The sequence below is a fragment of the Mobula birostris genome, chromosome 4 (genome assembly GCF_030028105.1).
Source record: "Mobula birostris isolate sMobBir1 chromosome 4, sMobBir1.hap1, whole genome shotgun sequence".
NCBI classification, from domain to species: Eukaryota; Metazoa; Chordata; class Chondrichthyes; order Myliobatiformes; family Myliobatidae; genus Mobula; species Mobula birostris.
Genome location: NC_092373.1, coordinates 125910758 through 125929421, shown reverse-complemented (window position 1 = coordinate 125929421; position 18664 = coordinate 125910758). Strand labels below are relative to the sequence as shown.

At 39.6% G+C, this 18664-nt stretch overlaps 1 protein-coding gene across 1 annotated transcript; it reads left to right on the top strand.

The window, feature by feature from the left end:
• The first annotated feature begins 374 nt into the window (after window positions 1–374).
• On the top strand, window positions 375–18187 carry npy1r (neuropeptide Y receptor Y1). The gene is made up of 4 exons (XM_072254703.1): window positions 375–616; window positions 8366–8418; window positions 10957–11772; window positions 17611–18187. Exons 3-4 carry the CDS (start codon window positions 11074–11076, stop codon window positions 18025–18027), a joined length of 1116 nt encoding a protein of 371 aa, XP_072110804.1. The 5' UTR covers window positions 375–616; window positions 8366–8418; window positions 10957–11073; the 3' UTR covers window positions 18028–18187.
• The last annotated feature ends 477 nt before the right edge of the window (window positions 18188–18664 follow it).

Below are 18664 nucleotides of genomic sequence, written 5' to 3'. Positions count from 1 at the left end.
CACACTCTTGTGATTCACTGCCCTTATTTGCTATTCTGCAAATGCAATGCAATCCTTTATTATTCGGTCGGTCAAGCACCCTATTCATTAAACGAGACATTGATGTATAACGGGGGAGACAGGCACAAGGAGCCATGCATACTAAGGGTCTGCTAGCAGATGCATAGCTTCCTTGCCTGCTTGTAAAGCCGCTGAATGAAGCATCAATGAAGTTTCATTTTTGACAAGTTACGGATCTCACTGGCCGAAGCCCATGCATGCTAAATCGTCCGGTGAGATCACCTCTTTTTCCTGCAGGCGGCAGCAAAAAGCCAGAAGATAAAACAGTCTCGCTAACAGCAGGGAAATAAAGGCACATGCGGGGAGGTGGTGGAGGGGCGAGGTTATTATTTACTCGAGACGATGTCGTTTTTAGGGGTTCCTTGCTTTAATAATGAACAGCCATTCCTCGATCAGTCTGCCGAACCAACCCCTAGCCGCTGATACAAAACAGACTGACAGTGGCTGAACTCTGAGACCCGCCTCCTCCGTAAGTAATAAGGGAGCAACTCGCATTGATAAATTATTCACAAAAGAACCGGGAACAACAGCAAAAGGCAGGTTCGGCTGCGTACAGGTGGGTTTAGTTCTTTTATTCAAAACCAACTTCATAAACATTGCATCGCTGTTCAAAAATGTAAATAGATGTACAAAAATTTCCATTTAAAAATATCGGCTCTGCATGTTTTTAGAAAGCACTGTTTCGCTTTCTGCAAGTGAAATAACCGATTGTTTCTGGGCAAAGTAGGTCGGAATTTGCTTAGTTGCATCGTTGACCTGCAAGTGAAGAGGGAAACCCGGTTGGTAACAAATGAAGGGAACGCAGTGCTTTCTCCTGGGCGAGTGGTATCATAGATTAACCCGTGCGCGAAATGCCCTCTGTTTAGTGGCATCTCGTGGAAACTTTCAGCCAGCACAGTTAGGCTGTTACTTTTTGAGTTCCAGGAATGGATCGGAGTAGGATGTTCTATTGCAAAGTGTTCTCCGCAAATGAAACGGCCATTTTTTTTGTTTATATATTGTATTTAATACTCGCAATCGCTTTATTTAAATAATAGATTAAACTAAAGCTGGTAAGCAGCTTGTTCGGTTTTATGCTTTTACATTATTTTCTCCAATAATGGATTTCTCCATCCAACGGTGAAGAGGTTCGTCTTCCCTCAAAACTCCTTGCTGATCTGGTTGGTCTGTGTGCTGCACGGGACAATTCATTCAAAGCTGTGCGTGTTGTGCCGTATTGTTACTGTGCTTGTGTTTCGTTCTGCGTCCTGTTCTGTTCAAATGGATGCCCATGTTAGAGAAAAGATTAAGATGCGAGGGGCGGAGATGGCGAGCGACTGAGGATATGTGACTGACCACGGAGAAATGCGCCGGATAAGGCAAAAGACCAAAGAGTTGGACAAGAGGAGAGCTGAGACAGTTAGATGACCCTCAGTTAATGGGGGAGAGGTAAGAAAGGGAACCCCGCCGAAGAGAGAGACAGAGCGATGGACCAGTCTACAGAAAAGTTGGCGAGGCAGAGGCGGTAGAAAATGAAGTGAAAAAAGAAATATGAATTTATGAATGTTTGGGATATTGAGATTGGGGACGGAAGTAATTTCTACGTGGAGGGCAGGGGGTGAGGGATGTTGTTTGTAGGGGAAACAATACAATCTGAGTTTTAATTGGAGTTAGCCTGACATCCAGGAAGAACACCGCAGTTGTACAGATCTAAACCGCCGATTGTCAGTCTGTCAGCGTGCGCCTGATTGTCTTTCATTTCAGCGTACCTATTATCATTACAGAGCGGGGTTAATGTGGTGCTTGTGGTTTATCTGAACATTAGTTGGAGAATTAATTAGTGAAAGTCAAAAAGTAAAAAATCGGCAGAAACCCAATTAGTTTCTGTACCCAACTATGACCACTAGTCTTGTAACATTTTGCTGTTGCAAAAAATATTTTAAAATATTTTAAACATTAAAAAATATTAAGGCATGAAATATTCTCAGAATCAGGTTTAATATCACCGGCATATGTAGTGAAATTTGTTGTTTTGCGGGAGCAGTATATTGCAATACATAATTTTTAAAAGACAAATGATGGTAAGTGTTTATGTGTATAGTGGAAAAAATCGTGAGGTAAAGTTCATGGGTTCAAGATCCACTCAGAAATTTATTGGTAGAAGCTGTTCCCGAATAGTTGCATGTGTGCCTTCACACTTCTTGCGGTCTTATACGTGTATATATAAGGCAGAGGTTGATAGAGTCTGAGAAAGCAGGAGATTGGGACTGAGAGGGAAAATGGATCAGCCATGATGAAATGGTGGAGCAGACTCGATGGGCCAACTGGCCCAATTCTGCGTCTATATATTATGGTCTTCTTTACTTCCTCCCTGACGTTACCAATGAGAAGAGGGATCATTGCTGGGAAACAGAAATGCCCAATGGAATCAATGTTCAGGTTAAAATCCATAACTTCAAAAGGGAATTAAAGCAGATTTAGAAAAAGAATTAAAAGTGGACAACTTGAAATGTATTTAAGTATTTAAACAGGATCCTGACAGTAAGGTTCTGAGGTTGTTGTATCAAGCCATAGAGTATCTTCCTTGTTATTCCTCAGCTTACCCATCTTTTCTCTTCCCCCAATCTTAATTTTTTTTACATTCTGGTCAACTAAGTAAGTGTTTTTTATATATCTCAAACTCTTTTCCTTTTGCTCCCTTTGCACCGATTTCCACATTACTTTCCAGGGCTGTTGGGAATCTTAATGCTTTTTTGGGCTGAGAGCCATGGATTGGGGTGGGTCAGGCTGAGACTTTACAAGTCATTGGTGAGACCACATTTGGAGTACTCTGAGCAGTTTTGGCCTCGTATCCAAGAAAGGATGTGCGGGCATTGGAGAAGGTCCCGAGGAGGTTCACGAGAATTATCTCAGGAATGAAGGGGTTAACATATGAGAAGAGTTTGATGGCTCTGGGCCTGTACTTGCTGGAGTGTAAAGAATGAGGGGGTTCTCAATGAAACGTACCAAATATTGAAAGGTCTAGATGGAGTGTATTTGCAGAAGGTGTTTCCATTTGTGGGTAAGTCTAAGACAGAGAGTACAGCATCTGAGTAGAAGGTGGTGAATCTTGTGGAATTCATTGCCAAAGATGACTGTGGAGGCCAAGTCATTGGGGAAATTTTAAAGCAGAGGTTGATAGCAACCTCTGATGAGCAAGGGCATCGAATGTTATGGGGGGAAGAAAACAGGAAAATGGGATAGAGGGGAAAAAATAAATCAGTATGATTGAATGGCGGGGCAAACTTGATGGCCTAAACTCTGCTTCTGTGTCTTATGGTCTTAGGGGTCAGAGTGCATGGCACTTAGTCTCAAGGTATAATTTCTGGACGTCCTAGTCATTAACCTAAGTTGCCACGACAACAATAGACATGACTCAGCGTCAGTCATGCTACTTAAAAAGCACTTTCTAGACATTCAGTTAGCTGCCCGACACAAGCAGGTAGAAGGTGGATTTCAGACACACCAAGGTTGCTTCAAGATTCATTGACATTTCACAGAATGATATGTGGAGTTTATATGGGTCTCATATTCTGTGGTCGTGAAGTGAGGAGAAGCCTTTCAAAGAAGTGTTCCTGAAAAGTGACACGGAAGCAGGAGCCGGTGATCTCTGTTCTTTCATCTGAGCCACTGGTAGTTTAATCAGGTCAGGGAAGGTGAGTGCAATCTCACAGTCAGCTACACCCCGAATGTTTTATTCATACAGCTCCCACACTGCCTTTTTAACTCTAAATCATCATTCCTACACCAATTCAGTGTGCAGGTACACCTATTCCTTTCTGTCGTTATACATCCTCACGCCCATATCTATCCAGTTTCCAATCACCGTCAAGCTCATCCTATGAAAATCAGTGGCTGTTTTCAGGGCTGGTTTCTGATGGGGGAAGTTAAGGGAAAGACAGGGAAAGTTTGCGGTTGGAGTTGTTGATGGTGACGGTAAAAGGATTCGCATCTCGATGTGAGGGCCTAATACTGAGTTTAATTTGTTCACCCCAGTTAGCAGTGTGTACCACTGCTCCTGCTTTGACTAGAGTTTCTTCCCCATCCTTCTCCTCGTGCTACAAAGTGCTCTGTCCTCTCCAGTCTGTGTCTCCACAGTATTATTCAGGGTGTGACAGACAAGTATTACATTGGCTGGTGCATTTAAAGGGTGTTCCAGAAACACCAAGCCCCTGAGAGCACACACTTACAACATACTGATCCTCACTGGGATTTTCCAGTGAGAAATGACTGCCGGTGTCCTGCTTCTGTACTTCAGAGATTGCATTCCTGTCAGCCATAAGCAGTAATCAGACCATGAGTTAAACTTTCTGATCTGTAATTGCTGGACATGCCTGTACAGTTGGAAGATTATGGCAAGCCCTTCCATAATCCCTCACGACTTTCCTCCCTCAGCAATCTAAGATGCATCCAATCTGGACTGACAAGTTGTCGAGTTTAAGTACATCTTTTCTGATACCTCCTGCTCATCAGTTTTCATATTGTCTGTTATTTTAGTTTTTATTTTTATTTAGAGAGAGAAAGCACAGTAACAATCTAATGAGCCCGTGCTGTCCATTTATGCCCACGTGACCAATTAACCTGCTAAACCGTTCATAGAAACATAGAAAACCTACAGCACAATACAGGCCCTTTGGCCCACAAAGCTGTGCTGAACATGTCCTTAGAAATTACCTCGGGTTACCCATAGCCCTCTATTTTTCTGAGCTCTATGTACCTGTCCAGGAGTCTCTTAAAAGTCCCTATTGTATCCATCTCCACCACCGTTGCTGGCAACCCATTCCACACACTCACCTCTCTCTGCATAAAAAACTTACCCCTGACATCTCCTCAGTCATCTTTGGACTGTGGGAGGAAACGGAGTACGTGGAGGAAACCCTTACAGAGAGAATGTACAAACTGCTTACATAGTGTGGTGGGAAATGAATGAGGGTCGCTGGCACTGTGATAGGGTTACACTAACTGTTGCACAACCATGACGTCCCCACACTACTGTGCCACCCAGTGCTCCCCGGCAACTCCTTCCATGGTGAACCAGAATTTTTAGGAAAAAGCAGCAACTGCTACACACAATCCTGGGAGGAAAGGATCACTAGGGAGACATGACACGTGCAGAAGTGCGCCCAGAGGCCGAGCTTCTTTATGTGGTCAGTGAGGGCGGGGTGGTTGAAGTGCTCTATTCAGGAGCTTCAGTCAGGCCTTTGATAGGGTTCCACACCGTTGGCCTTTCTGGAAGGTTAGACTGCATGGAACCAAGGAGAACTGGCTGATTGGATACACAACACATGCAAAGTGCTGGAAGGAACTCAGCAAGCCAGGCAGTATCTGTAACCACAAGGAAGTCTTCAGGTGCTGGAAATCCAAAGCAACATGCACAAAATGTTGGAGGAACCCAGCAGGTCACGCAACATCTATGGAAATGAATAATCCTTTTTGGGCCAAAACATCAACTGTTTATTCCTCTCCATAGACGTTGCCTGACCTGCTAAGTTCCTTCAGCATGCTGTATGTGTTTCTCAAGATTTTCAGCATCTGCAGAACCTCCTGTGTTTATGACTGTTGCACTATTAGCTTGACGGTAGAAAGCAGAGGATAATGCTGGAAGATTGCTTCTGACTAGAAGCCCATGACTAGTGGTGTACCTCAGAGATTGGGGCTTTGCATATTGCTGTTTGTCATCTATATGCACAATTTTGATGTGAATCTATGAGTCATGGTTAATAAGCTTGCAGATGACACTACAGTAGGTGGTATAGTGGACTGAGAAGACGGCAGAGAAAAATTTGCCTACCTCTTGCTAACACGAAGACTAGAATGTTCTAAACCTTGAGGGGTAATAAACTATGCATATGAAGATGCAGGTAGACCGGCTAATTGGGGAGAATAGTGGCAGATGAAATTCAATACAGATCACTGTGAGTTGATACACGTTAGCAGAAAGGAAGAGAGAAAACATTGAGCATGCTGTACAGTTCTTAAAAGTGTGCAGGAGCAGGGGTTTAAGTCTTTCCAAGTAACAAGACAAATTGAGAGAGGTTATTAAAGTTGATGGGATCCTGGGATTTATATTTAGAAGTGGAGAGTACAAAAGCGGGGGAGTTATTCTGCTGCTGCACAAAAGACTGATTAGGTAACAACCCCGTTCACCCCTGGTCACCACAGTTTAATGAGGACATGAGGGATCTCGAGGGGTGCAGGACATATTCACTGGACTAGGTCCAGAGCTTCTGCTGTGAGGTTAAATTGGAGAACTTGGGGTAGTTCTGCTTGCCGTGATGAAGGCTGATGGAGTTATGGGAGATTGTGACTGCTTTTGAAAGTTTAAGTGAGGGGGAGTTCTTCCCATTTCCAGAACCAGCAGGCATGGATTTAATTTATTTTTGACGAAGGGGGGTTTGATGAAAACTGCTTTACTCGTTGTCATGATGTGGATTTTACTGTGTGCAAGGCTGGCAGAAGCTTAATCAATCAGTGCCTTCGGAAGGGAGTCAGATAGGCAGTTGAGAAGGAATCATTTACAGTTCTCTGAGGAAAGAACTTTGAACATAACTAACAGGATTACACTTCTATAAAATGTCTTTTTTGTGTTCCATAGCATTTCTATGATACGATTCTGTGATTCAGCTCGACCCTCTGCTCTGTTTCATCGACTCACGGAATGAACAGCATTCACAAAACCTAGCAAAGTAAATTGAAAAAGTTGGTGCCTACAAAGTTTAAATTCAGAACACTAAATTTTGAACAGTAAAACTTAGAAGTTTAGCTCAAATACCAAGAAAATATCCAGCTGAGTGTTCTGAACTAGCTTCCAACAGGAAAAAAAAGCCTGTGACAGAGTCACTCAAGAAAGCAGCAGTGAGCCCAGAGCTTACATTGATTGGTTTGTCTGTCCCAATTAGCTCCTCATACTTTCACTGGTAAGTTCAAGGGACCCATTCAAAATGTAAAAGGAGTCAAAATCCCTGTTGCCATCACTGTTAATGAGCAATTGCCATTTTTGTTTTTGTTGCTATTTTGGCTGATTTTGAATCTGGGCAGCCTGCAAATAACGAATACTGAGCTGAACTGAATATGCCTGGACTCTTTCAATTTTGTGTTTGTATTCTGTGTTTTCCGCTTTTTTTGTTGTCATTTGCAGTTTTTTTTTGCGTGTGGAGGGTGGTTTGATGGTTTTCTTTGAATGGGTTCCATAGTTTTTCTTTGTTTCTTTGTTTCGTGGCTGTTGTGAGGAAGACGAAACTCAGGGTTGTACACTGCATACATAATTTGATAATAAATGTACTTTGAATCTTTGAAAATGTCAAAGGTATATTGCTAGGAGGTTTTCAGTCTGCTATTGAAAGCAAAAGTTGTGCAATAAATGGACATCTTAGGTATCTTTTCTTTTGTATTTAATTCCCAGTCCCACCTACCATCTACTCCCACCTTAACCAACCAAGGTTGCTTTCAAATTCGGATTCTCATGGGACTTAATATCCACCTCATGACCTTTTTCTCTTCTTAATTTTTCTAAACATATAGCTTTCTGACAAGCTTTGGCAAATTTTTAATGTATTCAGGCCCCCAAGGATGTTGAAATTCATGTACTCTTTCAGTGACTACCCTGCATTTGTGTGATGTAGCAAATATACTGTCCTGAAGGGTTGTCTGAACGCATCCAGTTTCTATTAGTTCTCGTCAGTTAGTTCTTAAATTGGAATTAAATATGAAAAATGCCAATTAATTACTTGAGAAATATTGTCCTTTTGTGCACTGATAGCTTAAGCAAATATGTGTTCAAAGAAAAGGTGAATTATTCATTATAAACTTATAGCATTGTACTTTATGAAGAAGTAATTTATTTCAAAATTGATATATTTTAAATGTCACACTTCACTTAGGATGACTTGGTTAGAGTTTCAGATGAGGAAATCAATGTAATGATTTTTCTACTCATTAAAATTTATAGCTGAAAAATCCATTCTGAAGTATTTTATTCTACAACTGTTTTGCTAAATTCAATCAAATCCAAAGATTTCTCATTACTAATACTTTGTTTCAATATTTGGTCCAAAAGAAATGTGACAGTTTATTTGACTAGAGTTGATCTAAAAATAAAATTTAAGATCAGTGAAATGGTTTGTAATTTTTATCTTCCTTCAAGAAGAAAAGTAGAATATCCAAATAAAGTGACAGTTTCATTGTTAGAATTACTGTAAGAACTTGAGTTGTGATAATTGATTACAGGCATTGAAATTTTTGGTTTGAGATCCCACTATTTAAAACTAGCTCTTGTTTATTTCAACAGAAAATCACCAATTCAGAAAGAGAGAGCAAGCAATACACATCTCTCCATATACTGTAAGTGTTTCTCAGATAAAATATAAAAATAATAAAATGAATCTGAGGAAAATCTTGTACAATATTTGACACCATCATACAGTGTTCAGAATTGCTGTCCTTTGTGTGGAATAGGTAATCACATATCTTTTATCTCTTATAAGATCTCTTATCTTCCTCATCCACACCAGGCTACCTGGAGTGTCTTTGCTGCATGATAAATAGATCAATTGGTATTATGTATCTTAAGTTCAAATAGGCAGAAGTCAGGGAAGAAGAGATAAAAGGGTTGGAGAAGCAGGAATCTGATAGGTAATGACAGAAGACCATGGAAGAAAGGAAAGAAAAGGAGGACGAGCACCGGATAAGGAGATAAGGTGAATGAGAGAAACAAGAGTAGGGAATGGTGAAGGGGGGGGGGGGGTGAAATTACTAGAAGTTCGAGAAATCAAGTTGGAAGCTACCCAGATGGAATGTAAGTATGTTGCCCCTCCATCCTGAGCCTGGCAGTAGAGGAGGCCATGGACTGATATGTTGGAATGGGAATGGGAAGTAGAATTGAAATGGGTGGCCACTAGGAGATCCGGCTTTTTGTGGCAGACGGAGCAGAGGTGCTCAGTGAAGTGGTCTCCCAGTCTATATTGGTTCTCCCCAATATACAGGAGGCCTGACTGGGAGCACTGTGTACAGTGGGTGACACAAAATTCTAGCTAATGCAATTCACATACTAAAGCCAGGGTCAGAGTACGAAGGGTAATGATAGAATGAAGAGGTTACAGAGACGACACCAGGAAAATATTTAAAAAGGTAAGAATGGAAGAGTTTGGGGAGTAATTGAATTCAACAACAATAGGATTTATTGCATGAATGAAACTCTGTAAGAATCTAGAGAAAAATAAATAAGTAAAGTCCTGGATTTCCCAGCACCATGAAGAATGGTGATCGGGCCGGGGAGGGGGGGCATGCGTGGGAACTGGGATTGGGATTGGAGGAAGAAGATGGTAAGAGGGAAGATTAGGGATGTGGTGAGCGAAGTCCTTGGGGGAAGAGAATGTGAGACACGCACCCCAAGTTGGAGATTGGAAAGGAGGGAAGTTATCAACACGGAATGGAATTGAGTTACCTATCAGTATTGACATCAGTGACGGAGGAAGGGGGTATTGAGTCTGTCACAGGCGGGATTGGGGACTGAGTTAATGGGGAATGCTCAGAAATAGGCAGCGAGAGTGAGACTTGGAAGTATTTGTGGGAGTCATCGAAATATTCAGGGATGCCTCAAGAAGCTGTAGATGGGAATTAGTAACAATGAAAACTTCTTTCTACCTGGAAGACGGGTATCTGAGACTCCCTGGCAGCGTTACAGGTAAGGCTAGGCATTTTGGTTAATAACAGGAAAGCCCTCAATGCTCTTTGACTACCTCATTGCTCAGTTATTTTTGAATTAATGTGTGGGATTGTGAATATGAGGCACCAGAGTCAAGTCTGCCAAGGTAGTCCCAGTGCACAAGGTAATCAATCACTTCCAAAATCATTTCTTTTTAAATTCCAACATAGGGTGCATATATCATTCTCATATGCAACAGAACATCAAGGCCATGAAGTTCAGAGATCAAATAGCTCTTGGTATTGCAAACAAACTTGTTTAACCCAAAGCCTGTGTCTGGGTCAGACGGATAGAACTGGTGGCAGGATTGGGCCCATGGACAATGATTCATCAATGACAAGCAGTCTTATAGTGAGGAGATTTGAGAGGCCAGGGAAGGCATTGAAGCGGCAGAGGTCTGTGTTTGGAGACTAACCCCATGACTCTTGATATGCCCCTGAAAGGACGCCATGTCCTGTACCTTACAGAAGAGGAGCCTGTAACCGAATAAAATCTTATAAAACAATATCAACTTTAGAGAAGTAATAATATTATGTTTAAATTTAACCCAATTTTATAGGATATATATATATACAGCATTTTATATTAATTACGATCCTCATGGGATTCTGGAGGTAATGATGTGGCGGAATGAAGCAAAGCCATTACTGTAGGAAAACAGCAGTTACTGAATACCTCAGAGAAGAATCAAGACAGGCAGTCCCACTAAGCTAAATTTTTGCTACAGGACCATGCTCGTCCTTAGCTAAACAAAGGAAGATGGGTTGCAGAGGGATAATATTTGGATGTCTTGTGCAAATGCCTTCATCTGCTAACAACAGTTTAAAGTTTCATCTTTTTAGGAGGTACTAGGTTATGTATCATATCTCAACATGCTTCCTGGAATCTCAGTTTACAAGCATTTTATTACCAATTAACATCTAAGCCACAGTGTTAGATGTATGAGGATCAAGTTATCTGATAACAATATTAGGCATTCAGCACCAAAGGTGTGCCGCTTAAATTCCAGACCCAGTTATTTGATTGCTCGATCCTACAAAGTAATTAAGTAACTAAATGACCATAGTTTTCAGTTTTCCAAAGTTGAATGATGACAAGTGTTTTCTTTTGATCCTGAGCAGTTGAAGATTTTGTTCATTCACTGTATTTTTGGTAATATTTATTTTCAATTATAGAAAGATTCATATGTTTAAGAAAACATGGAAGTGACATGAATTGTGAAAAGAACGTTCTTCCCAGAAGACACCGTCACCAAAGTTTTCATCGTCCACAGTGCACGGTTTGCAAGTAGAATGGATGGGATAGCTTCTATTTACGCTGGAAACTATTCCATTCTCTTTAACTTCTCAAAGAGAAATTTCACCTTCGATCATTTTGACCAGTGCTATTCACCATCCGCCATGATTTTCATATTAGCTCTGATTTACAGTGCTATCATCATCCTTGGGGTTTCTGGCAATCTACTTCTAATTGTTATCATCATGAAACAGAAGGAAATGCACAATGTCACAAACATTCTGATTGTCAACCTGTCAGTCTCCGACCTGCTGATCAGTATCATGTGCTTGCCTTTCACTTTTGTCTATACGTTCATGGACCACTGGATTTTTGGTGAGGCCATGTGTAAGCTGAACTCGATGATCCAGTGCATCTCCATCACTGTCTCCATCTTCTCCTTGGTGCTGATTGCCGTGGAGCGCCACCAGCTGATCATCAACCCCCGTGGTTGGAGACCCAACAACAAGCATGCCTATCTAAGCATTGCCATTATGTGGGCAGTGGCCATCCTGACAGCACTGCCTTTCCCACTTTACCACATCCTAACAAGTGACCAGATCCAATTTGACCCTAAATACTCAGAGGAATTTGCTGGAATGTATTTGTGTTTTGACCAGTGGCCATCAGAAAACCAGAGGCTTGCCTATACCACGTGTCTCCTGATACTGCAGTACTTTGCTCCACTCTGCTTTATATTCATCTGCTACTTCAAAGTAAGTGAGAAGTGTCTATATTTTGCAACATATCTGTCTGGTTTACATATTATAAAAGTTGGTTTGCTTGTGAATCTTATGTTTTGGTTTTCAATCTGTCAATTCTGAATAAGCTGATGTACTTCAATACAATGTCGCTTTGAAGCAGTTTCAAAATCGATCTAACATGGATCTTTAAAGACATTGGCAGACAGTAGTCGTGAGTGCTGCCAGATGGAACTGTTATTGAGCGCTCAATATATCCAATCAAAGTTTTGGGTTTATGCATATGTTTAGTGAATACTAGACTGCTTGAATGTGTTAAAGTTATGGTAGTGCAGTTTAAGGACATAGATTTTTGTGGAGACATAATTTTGAAGTACTTTATGTCAGTTATTGGTATGATAGTAAGAATTTTATTTAAGAGATATGTTATTAGCATCTACATTAAGGAAAATATTCCAAATCTGAATTTGAATCATAATGTTAGTCAACATCTCAAAGCACGTAAATGCAGCAAGAGTGAAAGGAAACTGTCCATGACGATTCTCGGCTTTCCAATTATGCTTATTTGTGGCATTTTCAGTAGTTAGATATAACTAATACTGTTGTGTCACGTGGAAGGAAATTGGACAAATGGACTAGTTTGTCTATTTGTATAATGTAATTTGTTTTAATTTTGATTCTGCAAGACAATCAGCATAAATAGATGGACAACGTAACGTTTGCTGAAAATGTTAACATATTTTGTGGCTTGCTATATATTTCCTGCATGTAGTTATTTTTAATATTCCCACCATTCATGGTTTATCACAGGCTTAAGTTTTCTGATCAAGGAACAATCACAGCAATTTTTTATCAGTGATTTACCAAATCAGATTTCTTTGCTATCACGTAAGGCTGCTTGGAGTACTGCAAAAAGAATAGGAAAAGAAGTAAGTGGTAATAACTTTCCCAGCTATTTGAATGAAGAATGCTTCAAATTGTACAGAAAATAATGATCAAGATCTATAAAGCTGACTTTATTCAGGCAGATTCGTTAATCACATAGCTAAGTAATTATTTGCTGTATTTCTTTGGTACTCTAAATTTTTTTGATAAGGATTAATCACTGGCATATTTAATGTAATGGAAAATGTATGCACAGTATGTTGCTATTTCTTACAAAATCACATATCTTATCTTGATGAACAAGATTATATACCAAAATATTTTCTTATTTGTCTCTGATCTTTTCAACTGGACATCAATTGGTGAACACTAAAGTAATTTTATGCACCTCTCATGGACAATCTTGAGAGAGAAAGGTTTATAAATTCTGTTTTCCCAAGAGCAGTGAGTGATGGAATGATACACTTCAGTTTTTTGTTAGATCTAAAGAGAACACAAGATCATTTTTTTTTTCCTGTAGGAAATGAAAAAAAGTATGGAAATTATTATGTTAGGTTATTGTATGAATACTTATGTCTGAATAAAATTCCTTTCTGTTTTCATAACCCAGATATTAATTTATTTACAATAAACAAGCATACATATCTTTTAAAAGCAATCTTCATCCCTGTCTGTGCTGTTAATATGAGTATCTATGTATTTATAATGACAATGTTATTTGTAACATTTCCAGATTTTTTTTCAATAGTAATAGAACTAATATTAATGTTCCACAGAATATTTTTCTGATTGTGTTCCCAATCAGGGAAGTTCATGCATGGTAAATCCTGATGGGGATTGAAGTGAAGAAACAAATCAAATTTGCATGAGTTGTTGGCCTCTGTGCAAATTCCTGTTGTTTCATTCCAGTTTTCAAAGATTTGCACTAGGCACATGAATCAGTGTGAAATCTGACTTTCTTTATCAGCTACTGGCCATTTTTTAGAGCTTTCCTTCAGAGAAAGGGGCACAATCATTTCTTTTAAATACGTGCATTAAATATTTGATTAACAAATATTTGTAAGGTATAATCATTTGTAACACATATGATGAGGATTTTGAGGTGTGGAACAGTCAGCAAGGAATGCACCTTGATTAGCCATGGAGTTGATTTTAAACTATAAAATTTATTTATATTTAGAGTTACAGTATGGAATAGGCCCTTCCAGCACTTTGAGCTGCACCACCCAGCAACACCCAACAAACCGATTAGCCCTAACCTAACGACAGGGCAACTTACAATTAAAAATTAACCTGCCCAGTACATCTTTGGACTGTGAGAGAAAACTGGAGGACCTGGAAATGACCCGGACATTCCACCAAGAGGACGTACAGAGACTCCTTACAGAGCGGTGCCGGAATTGATTTCAGATCTCTAGAACATCCTGAGCTGTAATAGGGTCACACTAACTGCTACGCCACTGTGGTGTCCATTATAGAAATTTGCTACTGATAGAATATTCTACTTGTTGTTTAGGCATCAGAATGATCTCTTTAATAGGAACTATCTAGTTTCCTACCTTCTCTGCATCTCTTTCATAATATGATAAAACTGTATGATTTGACCTTACAGTGAATCTTAACAGCAGTGTTTTATATTCTGGTGAATGAGCAATTTGATTTGAGTTTTATTAGTTTAATGTAACAGTCAATTAATCTGAGTTTGGAATTGTACACAACTGATTACATTCTCATACGTATCACGACTTGGAGCAACACCTGAACAAAAAAGAACAATTAACTTTGGAATCACAAAGGAAACTCTTTATCCTGGCATTTTCAATTCACAACTTCAGAAACCACGGAGGACTGTAATGTCCAAATATGTCACAGTGCCAAGTGTGCTGTTGTTGGACTTAGCCAAATTTGGTTTTTAACTTTCTTCAAAAAAAACTTTATTACCATTCTTTTCATGAATTGTTGTGCATTTTTCAGTGGTTTTGGTGTGATTAAACAGTTTAATTAAGAACATTCTGATTGTCATAGTGTCAGACAGCACAGAAACAGCTCCTTCAGCCTACTGACTATAAATCATCAAACAGCTATTTACATTGGTTCTATGCTAATCACTTATTCTCTCCACATTCTCCTCTGCTCCCGTCAGATTCTACCACTCACCTACACGCTTGAACAATTTTACAATGGTCAATTAACCAGCTAACCTACAGTCTTTGAGATGTGAGAGGAAACAGACAGGCGTATGTAGAGCTCCTGGCATTTTGCAATATGCTGGTCAGCAGCAATTCCTTTGGACCTCTCCTTCCACTGAAAGACCATCAGGTTTTAAGGAGACCAGCGGTTCTCTGCCGACAAGCTGATGATCTCCAGCAGCAGCAGTTGTTTGACCCACTATGTGTCCTGGAGAATGGCCGGAAGTGTACACAGCTACTCAGGACGAACTTCAACAAAGGTCGCTGAGTACCCTTCCAGATTTTCTTGATGTGGTCTGTAAGTGGACGAATGATCATCTCATGGGCAACATGGAGTGACTTTTAGATCCTGGCTCTGCAAGAAGACCCCGACGAGAAGTACACTTCTCACCACCAGCCAAAGAAGGTCTTGTTGATTTTAAAGAGTTCTGTTGGTGAGGCACTTTGCCAAATAACTTTGACAGTCTGAACAGGAAAACAGTTCTTATGCACATGACAATAAACTCGACTTGAGATGGCCGCCAATCATCCCTTTGACTTCACTGTGGTGAAGTTGCTTCCCTCTAGCAGAATATCCAGACTCAGGGAATGGCAGTCATTGCCCTCTCAGCGACAGGACCACAATCATGACCATTACCAATAGTTCAGTAAGTCACACCGCTGGAAGAACAGCAGGTTGGACTTGACCTTGACGAGTTATCCTAAGATTGCAACACATCACATTGCAAAAGCTAACTGTAAACTTTAAACCGATTATCTTATTTCTTTTGTTATTTTAATTCTTATCTGTCTTTTCTCCACTGAAGAATTTTAACTTATTTAATATGGTGAGCTGATCAGTTGCTATATTTAATCATCAAGAACTCATAGCATAGTGAAACAAGGTGGGGGATACAAGTTTTAATGCAGGTGTCAGCTGAATGAAACAGGCCAGAAAATGTATCTCCCCCTCCCCCTCCCACTTTCAAATCTCTTACTAGCTCTTCCTTCAGTTAGTCCTGACGAAGGGTCTCGGCCTGAAACGTTGACAGTACCTCTTCCTAGAGATGCTACCTGGCCTGCTGCGTTCACCAGCGACTTTGATGTGTGTTGCTTGAATTTCCAGCATCTGCAGATTCCTCGTGTGAACAAGCAACAAATGCTACTCATTCAGATGCTAATGAGCCCACAGAGATCTTGTCTGTTATTTTGTGCCCAGTTTTTCCTTTCTTGACTGTTTGATGGTGACAATGAAGTTCCAAAATTAGTGACATGATACAGTCTGAAAGTGCAAACAAACAATTAAACTAGTCACATCGAGAGAGAGCAAAAGAAGATGTAAAAGAAGGAATAGGAATTTTACAACTTCTTGTTAACAAAATCATAACTATATTGGTGAAGCTTTGGTCTTTGATGATACCAGAAATACCGAGTTAAGAATCATACTGAGAGCTTCATTAGAAATACTGAAGTAAAAGAAGAACCCAACAAGATTGCTGGCCCTTGTAGAGATCTTGCACCTCAGAGGGACACATAACAAAGACAAAGAAATAAAAACAGTAAAAAGTTATGTTCAGGAGGGCTGGCACTTTTCCAATTCAAACGCTCAGTAATTTCAGCAAGGTTTTCCATGAAACCTTTTATTTTAATGATTATAGTATTTTAAAATATTACAATAAACAGAACATACAAGGATGTTTCCAATACAGCAGACTGTTTTAGTTCAATTAATATGGTAAACAGTGAGAATTATTGTCATTTAGAGAAAATTATAGCCTTGAGAATCACTAAAAGATATTCTGTTTTAAATTGAATTTACTGATAAATGATTTCAATGTTGCTCAATGATTTACAAAAGCCTTGCTCTTTTATAAATGAGTTAATGCATTTTAGAGAACACCATTAAGGAACTGATTGTTAGTATCATATTGTATAAATCTGTAGCTTGCAAGAAGAACTAACCTAAGTTTGTGTCTTCTTTCATCACCTATACTTCCCTCTGCATTCCCTGTGTAGGACTTGATGCCATTAGTTAGAGTAATACTGCATGGATCCAGGCCCTTCGGCCCAGCAAGCCCATGCTGACCACAATACCCATTACTTATTTGTTTATTGAGATACAGTGTGGAGTTTGCTCTTCGAGTCACAGCACCCAGCAATCACCCAATTTAACCTGAGTTTAATCACAGGCCAATTTACAATGACCAATTAACTTCCAACCAATTGCTCTAAGCGATTTCTAGTTGTATCTCTCTTCCTCAAAAGGTGATCCAAGCAGTGTCTGTGATCTTGTTTTAATTTGGAGGTAGATATTTGAAAAGCAAGGGTGTGTAAAATTAACATATGGAATGCAGAAGAGCAGGCTTGAGAGGCTAAATGTCCCACACCTTCTGATTCTTGATATGTTGGCATAGACAATGACCTTTCTCAAACAGTTCAAACTGTAGGCTGTCACTAATGACTCTCACCCTGCTACCTTCAAATACAATAAATAATTGAATAGGAATTGGGAAGCCAAAATTTGGTCACTGAATTTATTTGAACATGCCTTCCACCATGCTGGCAGAGATCAGCCAACTTAACCGAGACTATATGACGAATCTGTACGTTCTCTGGATTACAGGACATAGCTTATAGTTCATTAGACTGCAGAGTGCTTATGGAGCCATGTGATTGCTGTCATCTTGGAGAACAATTTATATCTGATTTCCAGAAAAGAATATTTTCTATAATATGATACAGATGTGCTTGAATTTTGAAATATAATTTATTAAAAGTAATCTTGTTTTTTCTTCAAAAGATATATATGCGCCTGAGGAGGAGGAATACCATGATGGAGAAGATGAGAGAGAATAAATACAGGGCAGATGAGAACAGAAGGATAAACGTTATGCTAATCTCCATTGTAGTTGCTTTTGCAGTCTGCTGGCTACCTCTCAACATTTTCAATGCTGTTTTTGATTGGAACCATGAGGCTTTTAATAATTGCCATCATAATCTAGTTTTTTCTTTATGCCATCTGACAGCAATGCTGTCAACCTGCACAAACCCCATTTTTTATGGATTCCTCAATAAGAACTTTCAGAGGGACTTGCGATCAATTCTTCATTACTGTAAATGCAGCTCCAGAGAGGAGGACTACGAAGCTATTGCCATGTCAACCATGCAGACTGAGATTTCCAAGAGCTCTTTGAAACAGACAACACAAATTGCTTGAGATTTGTTGATTCCAAAGTATTGTCTAAGTAGTATGAACAGTAATTGGTGCCCCCAACTATGCTACTGAATATTACAACAGATCATTCTACCTATGTGAAGCAAAACACCTACTCAACGTCTTAAATAATTTCATGAATTTTATATTTTACCTATTAAACAGGAGATTCCTTACAACTTGCTCTTTCTGGTCTATGTTCCATAATTGGTAACATTTATGCTACTTTTGAAGAAGACTTTGGTAAAATAGTTCAAGGTCACGAACTTTACAGCGTGAACTTTATAACTTCTATTTATGTCTTCTTGGTAACATGGGGAAGGGCATATTTTATAATGTATCTGAACTCTTTTCAAATTATATTCTGTTAGCATGCACTCTATTTACAAGACCTTTAGATGTATTAACAAAATTAGTTCTCTGTATTGATGTCATGGAAGAACTGAAGCTTAAGGTTTTAGTGTTCTTTTCAAGATGAGAGGAAAATTAAAGGACCAGCTACCTCATTCTGTTGCCACTTGCCTCCCAGTAGCAAAGAAATGGATGGGTAGTGTTGTTTCCCTTGGGCAGATGATAGTGAAGGATAGAGGACTTGTAAATAAGGAAGTCATTGATTTTGAGAAACTATTTCACAAAAAAA

What these genes read in the sequence shown, in the direction of transcription:
- npy1r (XM_072254703.1), top strand. Translation starts at nt 11,074, where the DNA reads ATGGATGGGATAGCTTCTATTTACGCTGGAAACTATTCCATTCTCTTT. An exon ending in TATTCATCTGCTACTTCAAA is followed by an intron (nt 11,773 to 17,610) that starts GTAAGTGAGAAG and finishes TTTCTTCAAAAG; the next exon opens with ATATATATGCGCCTGAGGAG.